The sequence below is a fragment of the Dipodomys merriami genome, unplaced genomic scaffold (genome assembly GCF_024711535.1).
Source record: "Dipodomys merriami isolate MVZ:Mamm:240054 unplaced genomic scaffold, mDipMer1.0.p SCAF_106, whole genome shotgun sequence".
NCBI classification, from domain to species: Eukaryota; Metazoa; Chordata; class Mammalia; order Rodentia; family Heteromyidae; genus Dipodomys; species Dipodomys merriami.
Window position 1 is genome coordinate 3,730,529 of NW_027202338.1, and position 15,810 is coordinate 3,746,338.

Genomic DNA, 15,810 nt, shown 5'->3' on the forward strand with positions numbered 1-15,810 from the left:
CTTACAGAAGTCACAGGCTGACTGTGATCTTTGGCAGGTAGCCCCACAAGTTTACATATGAAAATGTTTATTCCATGGGCTGGGAAGATGGCTCAGTGGTAGAGTCCTTGCCTTGCATGTGGCCCTGGGTTTGATTCCTCACTACCACATAAGCAGAAAAAGCCAGAAGTGGCGCTATGGCTCAAGTGGTACAACACTAGCCTTGAGCTGAAGAGCTGAGGAAGCCCACAGTTCAGGCCCCATGACTGACCAAAACAAAACAAAACAAAAAAAAACAACAGTTTATTCCAAATGACCATCCTTTCATTTTCCTTTGAATTATGATTAGGATGATAATTGAATTTGTGAGTTCCCCCCCCCCTTCAGGGTTGAGGATCAAACCCAGGGCCTTATTTTTTTTGGATAGAGATCTTTTATTTTTGCCCAGGGCTAGCCTTTGACTTTGATCCTCCTATGTAAGCCTCCCAACTAGCTAGGATAACAAGTGTGAATACTAGGCCTGGTTTGTTGAGGAGGGGGTAGGATGGGTCCCAGGGGAGTGACCATGGGGTACTTTTCCTCAGGTCTTACATGACCTCCAGTGGCCTTGGGATAAGGCATAACAGAGCCATTGTTCCCCCAGCTGGGAAAATTGGCAGCCCCCCAAGGTCATATACCTGGTAGGCAGCCAGCTTCTCACAGACAGGCAGCCTTGGAACAGCTGGAGCCCTGTTTACTCATTCATGCCAATCCTGAGCTCCTGAGATGTGGGGCCAGGCCTGTGCAGTGCAGTACAGTAGTAATCCACCAGTATAATAAACTAGCCAGTCTTACAAACACATGACAGGCCCAAAGTATTGTTTGTTTGGCTCTAACCAGCACTGCAAAAGTAAATAAAGCATTCAAGAGGTTGTGGCTGGAGGATCTCAAGTTTGAGACCAGCCTGGGCTATGTGGCGTATTCTTTTTTTTTTTTTTTTTTTTTTGTCGGTCGTGGGGCTTGAACTCTGGGCCTGGGCGCTGTCCTTCAGCTCTTCAGCTCAAGGCGAGCGCTCTACCACTTGTGCTACAGCGCCACTTCCGGTTTTCTGGTGGTTTATTGGAGATAGGAGTCTCACGGTCTCTCCTGCCCGGGCTGGCTTTGAACCGCGATCCTCAGATCTCAGCCTCCTGAGTAGCTAGGATTACAGGCGAGAGCCACCAGCGCCTGGCTTATGTGGCGTATTCTTGTCTTAAAATACCTAAGTAAGTAAATAAAATAAACCTATGATCAACTAGAATAGAATAGGTGCCCACAGAGCAGCGTGGGGAACGAGATGGAGGTGACATTTAAGCAATGGCTGAGAAGGAGTCAAGTAGAGATGGGGAAACGAGGAGTGTCCAGGCTGTGAATAGCTAGTGCCAAGGCCCGGAGGCAGGTGAGGCCTGGTATGCTGGAGAGGGAATGAAGGAATGAGTGGGAAGTGGGGAGGAAGGCAGGAGAATGGGAGGTGAGGCTGGTGGGCCTTGGCTTTTTCTGAAAGACTTGGCATTAGAAATGGAGGCCACAAAGCCGGGTGCTGGTGGCTCACGCCTGTAATCCTAGCTACTCAGGAGGCTGAGATCTGAGGATCGCGGTTCAAAGCCAGCCCGGGCAGGAGAGAGCTTGAGACTCCTATCTCCAATAAACCACCAGAAAACCGGAAGTGGCGCTGTAGCTCAAGTGGTAGAGCGCTCGCTTTGAGCTGAAGAGCTGAGGGACAGCGCCCAGGCCCAGAGTTCAAGCCCCACAACCGACAAAAAAAAAAAAAAAAAGAAAGAAAGAAAGAAAGAAATGGAGGCCACCCCAAATGGAAACTGGCGCCCTCTGGTGATCATGCTGGGAACAGACTAAAGTGGCAAGAAGGTCCAAGGTTGGGCAAAGGGGAAGGGGAGGCTGATATCACTGGACCAGGTGGTGTGTATAGCATGGGGTGCAGCAGAAAGGGCCAGATTGGGGAGTTCTTTACAGAACAGAGAAAATGGGATTGCTGATAGCCTGGATATGAGTGTAAGGTCTAAAGGGTCTGTGCAGGGTCTCTCGTACCAGGCTCCTCTCCTGTAATCCCTGAACCTCCCCACCAACACCAGATAGAATCAACCCAAGTGAACCAAGTCACCATGATCTCTGATGACTGCAGCTGCACCCTGCGTGTGTTAGCACTGGTGAGTGTTGCCTGGTGCCCAGCTATTGAAGGGTTCCAGGTTTGAGTCCCAGCCCCTGGAGGAGGCAGCAGTGGCTCACCCCCCCACTCACCATCCTTCTGAATGACTTGCAAGGATTTCACTGAAGACAGTTCAGTAGGGGCTGGGATGGGAAGGTGGCTCAGTGGTAGAGCGCTTGCCTTGCATGCGCGAGGCCCTGGGTTCGATTCCTCAGTCCCACATAAGCAAAAAGAAAAAAAACGGAAGTGGCGCTGTGACTCAAGTGGTAGAGCGCTAGCCTTGAGCTGAAGAGCTGAGGGACAGCATCCAGGCCCAGAGTTCAGGCCCCACGACCGGACCAAAAAATAAAAATAAAAACAAAAGACAGTTCAGTAGCTTTAAAAACCTGTTTGAAATTGCCCAATGGCAAATGGTCTGTAATCCCAGCCTCCTCAGGAGCTGGAGATCTGGAGGATAGAAATTCCAGGCCAGCCTTGGCAAAAACTTAATGTGACCTCATTACATTAACCGGATGTGTGGTAGTGCATTTGAATTATCTCAGCTATGTGGGTAGCTATGTGGGTAGTGTATTCTTCTAGGACATCCTTAAGAAACACAAGACCCTATCCTGGAAGAGAAAACCCTAAAGTTACTAGGCATGTGGTCAGAATGGGCATGGTTAAAGTGATAGCGCACCTGCCAAGCAACTGCAATGTCTTGAGTTCAAATCTAATGTCAAAAAAAGGAGAAATTAAATTGCATAGGATATTTTTCCCATTCTTTTTTTTGGGGGGGGGGTCATTCATAGAGCTTGAACTCCAAGACCTGAGCACTGTCCCTGAGCTTTTTCACTCAAGGCTAGTGCTCTACCACTTGAGCCACAGCTCCACTTAGTTTTCTGGTAGTTAATTGGAGATAAGAGTCTCACAGCCGGGTGCTGGTGGCTTACGCCTGTAATCCTAGCTACTCAGGAGGCTGAGATCTGAGGACCGCGGTTCAAAGCCAGCCTGGGCAGGAGAGACCATGAAACTCCTATCTCCAATAAACCACCAGAAAACCGGAAGTGGCGCTGTAGCTCAAGTGGTAGAGTGCTCGCCTTGAACTGAAGAGCTGAGGGACAGCGCCCAGGCCCAGAGTTCAAGCCCCATGACCAACCAAAAAAAAAGAGTCTCACAGACTTTTCTGCCCTGGCTGGCTTTAAACTACGATCCTTACATCTCAGCCTCTTGAATAGCTAGGATGACATGTGTGAACCACTGGCTCCCAGCTTCATTATTATTTTATGGTAATGTTGGGGGGCTTTGACTCACCGTCTTATGTTCTTTTTTTTTTTTGGTCAGTCGTGGGGCCTGAACTCTGGGCCTGGGCGCTGTCCCTCAGCTCTTCAGCTCAAGGCTAGTGCTCTACTACTAGAGCCACAACGCCACTTCTGGCTTTTTCTGCCTATGTGGTGCTAAGGAATCGAACCCAGGGCCTCATTCATGCAAGACAAGCACACTACCACTGAGCCACCTCCCCAGCCCCCGTCTTATGTTCTTGCTTGGCTTTTTTTTCTCAAAGCTGGCACTCTACCACTTAAGCCACAGCTCCACTGCTGGCTTTTTGGTGGTTAACTGGAGATAAGAGTCTCATAAATTAGCCGGGCGCTGGTGGCTCACGCCTGTAATCCTAGCTACTCAGGAGGCTGAGATCTGAGGATCGCGGTTCAAAGCCAGCCCGGGCAGGAGAGACCGTGAGACTCCTATCTCCAATAAACCACCAGAAAACCGGAAGTGGCGCTGTAGCTCAAGTGGTAGAGCGCTCGCCTTGAGCTGAAGAGCTGAGGGACAGCGCTCAGGCCCAGAGTTCAAGCCCCACGACCGACAAAAAAAAAAAAAAAAAAAAAAAAAAGAGTCTCATAAATTATCCTGCTCAGGCTAGCTTTGAGCCTCAGTCCTCAGATCTCAGCCTCCCAAGTAGCTAAGATTACGGGCATGAGCCACTGGCTCCTGGCTTAGTCCAATTCTTAAAACACCTAATTAAATACACTTGATAATTTTATTGCCAAATAGTGTCTTCTGGAGGGATAGTATTTTTTTCTTGGTCTTTCCCCCAGAGTTCCTGGAGTGTTTGTTATTGGGGGTAGCAGTGGGGAGTACATGGCCTGGGGACATTATGGGATGTACACTGGAGGGTTTGGTGGTCAGAGCACCGCGTGAGCCCGCCCCTACACACGCGCGCGCGTGCACACACACACACACACACACACACACACACACACACACACCACAGCTAAAGGCACTGGTACAGCCCACATGACGTGGCCTGGCCATCCTCATTCAAAAGTGTAAAAATTCTCACCCACTTGTGCCAGTCATGGGGCCAGGCACCAGGGGAGAGCTGTGTAGCTCTGGGTTGGGGCCGAATATTTTTGCTTTGGGTGGAGACAAGAGTTGAGGACTCAGGAGATCCAGGTTCCTACAAGTACATAGAGTCCAGCAACAAGGTCCCCAATTTCCAGGAGCCCCGACTATCTCCTAGAACCGTGATTTGTCCATGAATCTACCCTTAGGGACCTCACTGTCCAGTGTCCCTCCACCCCCAGCAGGACAAGGCAGGCCCTCCTGGGAATTACATGACGGATTCCTTCTCGAAGGTGGCAGCATCCTCACTGGGGCTCCGGGGCTGTTTGAGGAGGGGGTTCCCTTCCTCTGTGGGGACCGTGTACAGGTTGAGTGGTACTTCAGTCTTCACCTGGAGTAGCTCGGGTTCAGAGCTCTGTGACTTTGTACCATCCACGTAATTCTGGAGGATTCCCGCCCCCAAAGCGTCACCTTCCACGTTGATGACGGTACAGAACCGGTCCCTAAAATGGACAAGAAATGAGGTGCTGAGAGGGAAGGAAGAGGCCAGAGGAAGCCCAGGCCCGGCCACCCAACTCTTCCCCTGCAAGCTTTTGTATTTTTTTTTTTTTTTTGTCGGTTGTGGGCTTGAACTCTGGGCCTGGGCGCTTTCCTTCAGCTCTTCAGCTCAAGGCGAGTGCTCTACCACTTGAGCCACAGCACCGCTTTTGGCTTTTTGGTGGTTTATTGGAGATAAGAGTTTCACGAACTTTCCTGCCCAGGCTGACTTTGAACCTCGATCCTCAGATCTCAGTCTCCTGAATAGCTATGAACCACTGGTGCCTGGCCAATCTTCTGTATTTTCATCTGTTCTGTTTGGTTTTTGTTTCTTTGGCAGTACTTCTCTGTGTTTAGCTGATGCTCTACCACTTAAATCTTTTTATTTTTATTTTTTTAATTTTTATTTTGCTGGTCATGGGGTCTGAACTCAGGGCCTGGGCACTGTCCCTCAGCTCTTCAGTTCAAGGCTAGTGCTCTACCACTTGAACCACAGTGCCACTTGCACCTTTTTCTGCTTATGTGGTACTGAGGAATTGAACCCAGAGCATCATGCATGCAAGGCAAGCACTCATCCACTGAGCCACCTTCCCAGCCCAACCACTTAAATCTTTTTTTTTTTTGGGGGGGGGTCCGGTTGTGGGGCCTGAACTCTGGGCCTGGGCACTGTCCCCCAGCTCTTCAACTCAAGGCTAGCGCTCTACCACTTGAGCCACAGCGCCACTTCTGGCTTTTTTTTCTTTTTTTGCTTATGTGGTGCTGAGGAATCGAACCCAGGGCCTCATGCATGCAAGGCAAGCGCTCTACCACTGAGCCACCGTCCCAGCCCACCACTTAAATCTTATATCCAGACTTTACTTTTTTTTTTTTTTTTGCCCCCTGCAGGTACTGAGGCAGGTACTGAGGACCTGGCACTCTACCGCTTGAGCCACAGCTCCATTTCTGGCTTTTTGGTGGTTAATTGGGGATAAGAGTCTCAAGAATTGGGGCTGGGAATGTGGAACTTAGTGGTAGAGTGCTTGTCTAGCATGCATGAAGCCCTGGGTTTGATTCCTCAGTACCACATACACAGAAAAAGCCGGTAGTGGCACTGTGGCTCAAGTGGTAGAGTGCTAGCCTTCAGCAAAAGAAGCTCAGAGATAGTGCCCAGGCCCTGAGTTCAAGCCCCAGGACTGGCAAAAAAAAAAAAAGAGCTGGGTGGGCGCAGGTGGCTCACGCCTGTAATCCTAGCTACTCAGGAGGCTGAGATCTGAGGATCACAGTTCAAAGTCAGCCTCAAAGCCAGCCAGGACATGAGACTCTTATCTCCAATAAACCACTAGAAAACCGGAAGTGGTGCTGTGCTGAAGTGGTAGAGCGCTCGCCTTGAGCTGAAGACCTGAGGGACAGCGCTCAGGCCCAGAGTTCAAGCCCCATGACTGACAAGAAAAAAAAAAAAAAAGGCTCAAAAATTATCCTGCCTGGGCTAGCACTGAACCTCTGTCTTCAGATGTCAGCCTGCTGAGTAGCTAGGATTACAGGTGTGAGCTACCAGTACCTGGCAGCCCCTGCTTTTTCCTGGTGATTTTAGAGATGAAGTCATAGACTTTTCTGCCCAGGTTGGCTCAAACCTTGATCCTGTAGATCTCAGTCTTGTTAAGTATTTCAAACTACATTCATAAATCATGGGCACCATCCTAGTTCCTGTGTCAGCTTTCTGAGTACTGGGATAACAGGCATACACTACCATGCTGCCCAAATATTTATACTCTTAATAGTGTAATTATGATCCTAAACAACTATGTAACATTTATCAGGTTATTGGGGGCAGTCTGAAAGGGTGTGTGTGTGTATGTGTGTGTGTATGTACATTATATTAAATCAGTCATCTAGTCCTTAAGACCCTCTTCTCTGTATTTTACAGAGAAATGGAGACCTAGGGAAATTACTTGCTCAAGGCCACACAGTTGGTGGCACTAGGATTGGAACCCAAGCTGCCAGGCCTGCATCATATCAACTAACCACTCCCGTTTACCACCTTCTAGGGTTCCTCTTAGAACCCCAAAGATGACAGTCTTCCCTCTTCCTGGAAAGCTCAAGGTCCCACCTGCTCCCTCTAGCAATCCAGGCCGGGTGGGCTTTCCTCTTCTGCCCACTCTGGCTTGTCCCCTATGCCCGGGGTCCCCCTGTGTCCCCCAGCTCACACTAGCCAGTCCACAGCCAGGATCAAGGAGATCTCCTTGACGGGGAGGTTGATGGCTTCCAGGATGATGGCAAGGGTGAGGACTCCTCCCGCGGGGATGCCGGCCGCCCCCACGCTGGACGCGGTGGCTGTGATCCTGGAGGAGGGGACATGAGGCAGATGACGCCGGGGTGGGAGGACACGGGGACCAGGAGGACCCCCGCGGCCGCCTCGCACTCACAGGATGGTGATGACCTTCACCATGTCCAGGGATTTCCGGTTGAGCTGTGCGATGAACACGGCGGCCACGCACTGGAAGAGTGCCGCGCCGTCCATGTTCACCGTGGCACCGATGGGAAGGATGAAGCGGCTGATGTGCCTGGACACGCCATTCCTCTCCTCCACGCACTTCATCATCAGTGGCAAGGTGGCAGAGCTGCGGGGGACCAGAGGGGGGGAGGGACGACCTGAGGCCACGCCCACACCAACCCATTAGAGCCACGCCCTCCAATGGCCACGCCCACACGACAATGCCCACGCCCCTAATGTAGACCACACCCTTTCCCAGGTGAAACCACACCCACATGTTAATGAGACGGGGGTCCACAACACAGGCCACGCCCACATCCCAATTGAAACCAGGTCTGTAAACAAAGACCATTCCCAAGACTCCTGTCTCTCAAAATGTCTACAGAAATTCCCACTTAAACTATGGGAGACCTTGTCTCAAGCAGAATAAAGGAAGAGGGGACTGGTGATATGGCTCAAGTGGTGTTGCTAGTCGAGCAAGCTTGAGGCTGTTGAGTTCAAATCCTACTACTAAAACAAAAAATTAAAGCTGGGCGCTGGTGGCTCACACCTGTAATCCTAGTTACTCAGGAGGCTGAGATCTGAGGAACGTGGTTCAAAGCCAGCCTGGGCAGGAAAGTCCCCGGGAGACCCTTATCTCAACCAGTCAAAAACCGGAAGTGGTGCTAGGGCTCCAGGGGTAGAGCACTAGCCTTGAGCTGAAGAGCTCAGGGACAGCACCCAGCCCAGAGTTCAAGCCCCATGACTGACAATAAAATAAAAACAAATAAAAATTAAAAATCACACCTGACCCTGCAGAGCCCAGGTGTTGGCAGGCTCCAAGCAGAGTTAGTTTTGTTTTTTGGGTTGTTTTTTTTTGGGGGGGGCATGTCACAGGCAGGAAGATTCAGAGAAGACCAGATGAACAGGAGAAGGTTGGATTAGAGTCAAACCTGAGCCCCTAGAACCAGGCTGGTGGGAAAGGGGAGATGGAACGATGAAAAGGGTTTTTGTTTGTTTTTTGCCAGTCCTGGGACTTGAACTTAGGGCCTGGGTACTGTCCCTGAGCTTCTTTTGCTCAAGGCTAGCACTCTACCACTTGGGTCACGGCACCACTTTAAGCTTTTTCTGTGTATGTGGTACTGAGGAATCGAACCCAGGGCTTCATGCATGCTACGAGGCAAGCACTCTACCACTGAGCCACATTCCCAGCCCTCCTCTTCTTCTTCTTTTTTTTTTTTTTTTTTTGTTGGTGTTGGGCGCTGTCTTTGCGCTCTTCAGCTAAAGTGAGCACTCTACTGCTTAAGCCACAGCACCACTTCCAGTTTTCTAGTGGTTTATTGAAGATAAGAGTCTCACAGACTTTCCTGCTGAGGCTGACTTTGAATCATGATCCTCAGATCTCAGCCTCCTGAGTAGCTAGGATTAATAGGCATAAGCTACCACTGCCTGGCTTCCATTCCTATTTCTGTATGAGGATCCTGCCCAGGGGGTGAGGCTCACCTGGAAGAGGTGCCAAAGGCAGTGGCCAGCGGTGCCAGGATGCCCCAGAGGAAACGGTAGGGGTTTTTGCGGGTGAAGATGAAGTAGATGAGAGGCAGGACCAGGAGACCATGGATGGCGTGGCCCAGCAGACAGCACAGGATGTATTTTCCAAGATTAGTGAAGAGCTGCCCCACATTCTCCATCTCCACAATCTTGCCCGCCACCAGGAACAAGATGCCCACAGGGGAGTACCTGGTCCCCCAGGAGAGAGGACCACAGCTGCTTACAATGGCAGGGCATTGTGCACCCGTAGGAGCCTTCCCAGCCTACTCACCCCCACATAGCAGGCAGAAACCTGAGCACCATACCCACGTCTCCCAGACCTGGGTGATCCTCCGTTACTTCTTCCAGGCCAGGCCCTTTTCTTTGAAGGTGGTGCAGCCAAGAGACAAAAGCCCATGTGCTCAGATTTGAACTTGACCCCCAAATCCAGCTGCTATCCTGTGAGCCATTTGTTTTCTGGTTATAGCAGATGATGTGACCAGATCCAATACATGATCAGGATATGGCTAAAGGGGTGTGTGTGTGTGTGTCCCAGAACTAGGGCTTGAATTTTAGGGCCTTGTGCCACAACAGCTCCACTTCTGGCTTTTTGCTGGTGAACTGGAGGTAAGAGTCTTATGGACTTTCCTGCCCAGGCTGGCTTCAAACCAGAGTCCTCAGGTCTCAGTGTCCCGAGTACCTAGGATTACAGCCATGAGCCATTGATGTCAGCTTTAACTCATTTTTGAAGTCAAATTGAGTGTCACTGCTCAGCTCTGGGCATGGACATGTCTTCCTTCACCTTATCCTTTATGGAGCTCTTCCCTGGCATGACTGTAGTGTTTGTTCTGAAAACCATGGGGTGTCACCACGTCCACTCAAGCAGGGCACCCCCAAACCAGTCTTGATACTCTTGCTAATGGAGGGGGCAGGTCAGCACCACAAGGAAAAGACCAGGCCCTAGAAGTGGCTATTGAGGCACAGAGGTAGCAAGGCACTTGCTTAAAGTCACACAGCCTCAGCACCCACCACATAATCCAGGACACCAGCACCATGGTGGCGTCGTTGAAGGTGTTGAAGAAGCGGATGAGCAGCTCGCCCTCTGGCCCCAGCCTCCGCAGGGCCACGCCAAAGACGATGGCAAAGACCACCAGGCCCAGGATATTCATGCCCTCCACTTCTTCACCCTGGGGCAACTTCTGGTAAGAAACACATAGGCGTGTCCACCTGCTTAGTGGACAAGGCAGTTCCTCAAGGCTCCTTGGCCTTCCCTAGGCTCAAGATCCAGGCGACCAGGGGCAAGAGACTTGTCACCACAGGTCACCCAAAGTGAGAGGGACTGGAATGGGGGGGGATCCCCAGGGAAGGGTAGGATTCAGAAGGGAAGGGGTGCCAGTGTGGGGAGGTATCACAGAGGGCTTCCTGGAGGAAGAGACATCTGTTGAGCCTGAAGGACAGGAGGAATGAACCAGGGCATGAGGGTGGGAAGACAGTTCTACCAAGAGGAAACACAACGGGCAATGGCCTAAAACGGTGCACCCCCAGATTGGCACTTAGGAACAAGCCTGACCCACGGAGGAAGACAGAGAATAGGCAGAGGGGCAGGGATAGGGCAGTGGAGGCAGCGGGGGGGGGGGGACAGAATGAGAGAAGAGGGAGGCTGAGGTGGGACACAGCTTTGAGAAGGAGAACAGCCAGCACTCACCTGCACCTGCGTCCCGTTCATTTGGGTCTGGTTGCTCCGATCACTGAAAGTGGAGTACTGTGGGAGGGAGGGCCAGGAAGATCCTGTAAGAACTGACATGGAGGAGCCCCCATCCCACCCAGGAGCCAACTGTGTTCCACGTCCACCTACATATTTTGATTCTTATTCAGTACTGGGGGCCAAACCCAGGCACTGGCACCTGCTATGTAAGTGCTCCAAAAACCAAACCAAACAAAAATATGTAATCAAAAGGGCTCCCCCCCCCTCTCCTGCCCCTGTCAGTCCTGGGGCTTGAACTCTGGGCCTGGGTGCTGCCCCTCAGCTCTTCAGCTCAAGGTAAGTGCTCTACCCCTTGAGCCACAGCACCACTTCTGGTTTTCTGGTGGTTCATTGGAGATGAGTCTCACAGATGTTCCTACTCTGGGGGACCGGTGTTTTATGAGGCAAGGTCTGGGGAACTTTACCCAACCTGGTCTTTTAATTCCAGGAGCTGAAATTAAACGTGTATACTACCACACCCAGCCACCTTGAGCCTCCTTTAAACTCAACCGTCTTTTTTTTTTTTTTTTTTTTTTGGTCAGTCATAGGGCTTGAACTCTGGGCCTAGGCACTGTCCCTGTGCTCTTCAGCTCTACCACTTGAGTCACAGCACCACTTCTGGTTTTCTAGTGGTTTATTGGAGATAAGAGTCTCACGGACTTTCCTGCCCGGGCTGGCTTTGAATCATGATCCTCAGATCTCATCCTCCTGAGTAGCTAGGATGACAGGCATGAGCCACCGGCGCCTGGCTTCAACCATCAGCTTTTATCATACCCCACTTTTTAGAAGTAGAAGCTGAGACTCAGAGGTAAAGCTGTTGTCACCAGGTAGAAAAACCAAAGGAGGTAATGGAGCCCAGGTCCAAACCTAGGGCCTCAGGACTCAGTAGCTTCTTGCTACTCCCCCAAACTTCACCCCCTTATTCTCATTTCCTCATAGGGAAAAGCCCGGATGGATCTCAGGGCTGCATACTCTCAGGTGGACAGGGCCACAAAAATTGTTTTTACTTCCGCCCCAGCCAGGGGACAACTTCCCCTCCCTGGAGACTCACAGATCTGAAGGCTGCAGTGACCAGGTTGGAAGGGAAGATATTCCTGCAGAGATAAGACACACAGGGGCTATTAGAATACCATAAGGCGGTGTGGGGGGATCGAGGGGAAACGGGTGTGTTTTGCCGGGAGAGGGCTGGATGGGAACAAGTCCCCATCTTTACCCGTACAAGACCTACCCATGCCCAACCAGGCAATGGAGCCTGCTTGCACCACTTTACCCTGAGCTGGCCCTAGAAGGTTGGCAGGATTGTGGGTTGGAGGTAAAGAATGTTAGGCTCAGAGGCAGTAGGGGTGGGGGCGGGGCATGGAGGGCGGAGCCAGGGCAGGAAGGGCCTGGGGTGTGTCTGGGTGACAGGGGCGTGGTCTTGAATTTGAGGGGCGTGGTCTGGGTGGAAGGGCCGGGTCTCCCTGGCCTCAGCCCCACCCGCTGCCTGGAATAAGTCACTCTGGCCAGGCTTGCATCAGCCGCTTCCTGGAGGCCTGGTCCCCCAGGGGCTGGCACTGGGTTGGAGGGCATAGGGGTGATGGAATGCAGCAAAGATCAGGTCACGCAGGGTGGCAGGGGGTTGCTGTGAGGCTGTTCTGCGGGAAGGAGTCTAATGCTGTACATAAACCAACTCATACCATCCTGGCCCCAGTCCGGGGATTGGAAATTGAGGTAGCCAAAAGCAAGAAACTTGCTCAACGCCTGCCATCCTAGTTTACTCAAGAGACTGAGACCTGAGGATCACATGTCGAAGCCAGCCTGGGAGCAGGAAAAGTCCATCAGACTCTTGTCTCCAATTAACCAGCAAAAAGATGGAAGCAAAGCTGTAGCTCAAGTGGTAGAGTGAAAAAGCTCAAGGACAGCGGCCCAGGCTTGAGTTCAAGTTCCAGGGCTGGCACAAACAAAGCCTTGCCCAGGTGGGATGTGACAGAGGTGGGATTTGAACCAGAAGCTGCCTCTGGAGCCATTACTCCCAGAATCTTTTTTTTTTTTTTTGGTGCGATCGTGGGGCCTAAGTGCTGCCCCTCAGCTCTTCAGCTCAAGGCTAGTGCTCTACCACTTGAGCCACAGCACCACTTCCGGCTTTTTTCTTTTTGCTTATGTGGTGCTGAGGAATCGAACCCAGGGCCTCATGCATGCAAGGCAAGCGCTCTACCACTGAGCCACCTTCCCAGCCCTACTCCCAGAATCTTTATGTGTGTGTGTGTGTGTGTGTGTGTGTGTGTGTGTGTGTGTGTGTATGGCTGGCCTTGAACTTGTGATCTTCCTACTTTTCCTACTTAGCTTTGTTCTGCCCAAGTACTGGAGACTGAATCTAGGGCCCCAAAGGCTCTACACACTTGAGCCAGGCCCTCAGCCCCTTTTTGTTTGAAGACAAGTCTCCCTAGCTACCTACCTAGGCTGGCCTCAATCTCATGATCCTCCTGCCTCTACCTCCCCAGCAGCTGGGATTACAGACATGTGCCATCATTCCTGGTTGCAGTGTTCTGAGGCCTGGTAGGTGATGGTGGTTGATGGGTGTGTTAACAGCTGGTGGAAGGCCACGTGTCTCTCTGAGGGCACCTCCGGCCACCAGGGGGTGTGTCAGTTGGTGAGATGTTCCAGCTAAGTTTGGAGGTGCCCCACAGTTTAGGCCCTGGGTGAGGCCTGTCCTCACAAACAGCCTCAGGTGGGTGTGCCCACCTCCTGAACCCAGCTAATCTCTCTCCTCCAGAAGCTCCAGGTTCCCAGCTGTGACCATGCAAACCCAGCCTCCAATGAGTCAGCAGACCCCTAGAGGCAAGAATACTCAGTTATGTGCCTCACCACTTCCTGTCCCCACTTCCAGGAAGTCCCCAACCTACAGACATTGCATCAGACTCCTATATGTGGCTATGCAGCCGGGAGATCCCAGCCACCCGAGAGGCTGAGATCTAAGGATCATAGTTGAAAGCCAGCTGGGGTAGGAAAGTTGGTGAGACTCTTCTCTCCAATGAACTACCAAAAGGCAGAGGTGGAGCTGTGGCTCAAGTGGTAGAGTCCTGGCCTTTGAGTTTAAGCCCCAGTACAGGTGCATAAAGACACACACACACACACACACACACACAAACACACACACACACACACACACACACACACACACACACACACACACACACACACACACACACACACACACACGAGCATGGTGGAAAAATGCAAAAGTCAAAACAACACATCAGATTTCCTCACCAGGGCTGGGAAGTGGCTCAGTAGTAGAGCGCTTGCCTTGCATGCATGAGGCCCTGGGTTCGATTCCTCAGCACCACATAAGCAAAAAGAAAAAAGCTGGAAGTGGCGCTGTGGCTCAAGTGGTAGAGTGCTAGCCTTAAGCTGAAGAGCTGAGGGACAGCACTCAGGTCCAGAGTTCAGGCCCCATGACCGGACTCAAAAAAACAAACAAAAAAAAAACACCAACAGATTTCCTCACCAAAGCTCTAAGCTGCCAGCTCTGGGGACTCCATGGGAAAAGCAGAGGAGGAAGGGAAGTGGGAAAGGGGATACGGGGCTGACCTCATAAGGTGCCCTGGCCTCCAGATGAATCGAGAGAGGAAGAGGCTGAGCAAAATAAAATAAAGCTGACTGGATCTGGAGATAAGTGGTCTGAGCAGCCCTGGGAAGTGGGGGGGGGGTGAAGCTCTCACCTGCTCTCATGAGAGTCCTTGGCTGGTCAGGAAGTCCCAATGGGCATGGATAACTGTTTTTGGGGTCCCCATACAGCTTCTCCTGTCCCACAGCCAGAGCTGGGGATGTCCCTGGGGTCCTCTTCACTGGCTCTCCTGACTCACAAAGACCCCCCTCCCATGGGTGGGGGAGCTCCTGCTAAACCCTGTTGCCCCTGATCCTGTCCTCAACACCCGCGAAAGGGCAAGGTCTGCCCCCCCCAACACTGGCCCCATCCACTTCCGTGTCTCTAAGTCTCCTCCAGTCCACATGGTGCTCTGGCTCTGCCCAGCGCAGGGTACCACCTGGGACTCCGGGGTTGTGGGGTGGGGGTGTGTGTGATGAGGTGGGGATCTGGAGTGATGGGGTGGGATGGGGTTTGGGGTTGATGGGGTGGGATTGAGGGGTGGGGTGTCTGACCTCACAAGATCCAGGAAGGAATCGAGCACCTCCTTGCTGGCCTGTGGGACATCGCCAGTGGCCCCAACGGAGGCATCGACGGAGTCGGCGCCGGGCCGCAGCAGCAAGGCCAGCGCCACACCGAGCGCGGAGGCCAGCAGGGTGGAGGCCAGGAAGAAGAGCAGGGCCCAGGCGCCCAGCCGGCCCAGGGCCGTGGGGTCCAGGCTGGCGGCGCCGCCCACCAGGCTGCACACCACCAGCGGCAGGATGATCATCTTCAGCAGGCGCAGCAGCAGCTCCCCGGGGAAGGCGAAGGCGGCCCGGCGCTCGGGGCTCACGGAGACCCCCAGCCCCAGCGCCACGCCGGCCACCACAGCTGCCACGGTCAGCAACACCAGCGCGTTGGCCCGGAGGCAGCGGCGCAGCCGGGACTGGGCCGCGCGGCGCCCGCCTGCGGCCCGAGCCTCCCCGCCGCCCAGCGCCGGGCCGCCGTTGGCGCTGGGGTCCGGCTCCGAGGCTGCCTTGGGGTCGGGCTTGGGGGGATCGGCCACCATGGCGAGGCGGGCGAGGCGTGCGCGCGGAGCTCCTGGGCGCCCGGGGCTGCGGTGAGTGCGGTCCTTCCCGCCACGCGGAGGCCCTTAAGGCGCAGGGGAGGTGCGCCACAGCGCCCCGCGGCAGCCACGCGGGGAAGCGCCCCGGAGTCAGGCAGGGTGAACTCCCGGGCTCTGCCAGGTCTTTTTCAGTCCTCTCCTGGGCGGAGTCCTGGGGCCCCCTGCGCCTTCCCTGCTCTGGGTGCGCGCGCGCGCGCGCGCGCGCGCGTGTGTGTGTGTGTGTGTGTGTGTGTGTGCGCGCGCGCGCGCGTGCAATGCCTGAGTGTAGAGAGTGAGTTGAGAGCGCGTGCGTTTGTTTCTTGGACTCTGGCTTTTGGAGGATCAGAGTACCAGCACTAAA

General features: G+C 53.1%; 1 protein-coding gene and 1 non-coding gene across 4 annotated transcripts; both read right to left on the minus strand.

Moving 5' to 3' along the window:
• Nucleotides 1-4,159: 4,159 nt before the first annotated feature.
• On the minus strand, nucleotides 4,160-15,603 carry LOC138814215 (neutral amino acid transporter B(0)-like). Of its 3 annotated transcripts, none has more exons than XM_070003224.1 (8): nucleotides 14,881-15,596; nucleotides 11,792-11,834; nucleotides 10,702-10,758; nucleotides 10,026-10,195; nucleotides 8,973-9,206; nucleotides 7,423-7,617; nucleotides 7,204-7,338; nucleotides 4,160-4,986 (listed from the first exon to the last, which is right to left on the minus strand). In XM_070003224.1, exons 1-8 carry the CDS (start codon nucleotides 15,411-15,413, stop codon nucleotides 4,752-4,754), a joined length of 1,602 nt encoding a protein of 533 aa, XP_069859325.1. In that variant the 5' UTR covers nucleotides 15,414-15,596; the 3' UTR covers nucleotides 4,160-4,751. The 3 variants fall into 3 exon arrangements, with proteins under 3 accessions (XP_069859325.1, XP_069859341.1, XP_069859333.1); XM_070003240.1 differs by lacking the exon at nucleotides 14,881-15,596 and adding an exon at nucleotides 14,442-14,621; XM_070003232.1 differs by having other exon boundaries at nucleotides 4,864-4,986; nucleotides 7,423-7,648; nucleotides 14,881-15,603.
• LOC138814674 (small Cajal body-specific RNA 23) lies at nucleotides 9,838-9,969 on the minus strand. The gene has a single exon (XR_011368049.1). It is a non-coding gene; the product is annotated as a small Cajal body-specific RNA 23 (non-coding RNA).
• Nucleotides 15,604-15,810: the final 207 nt, after the last annotated feature.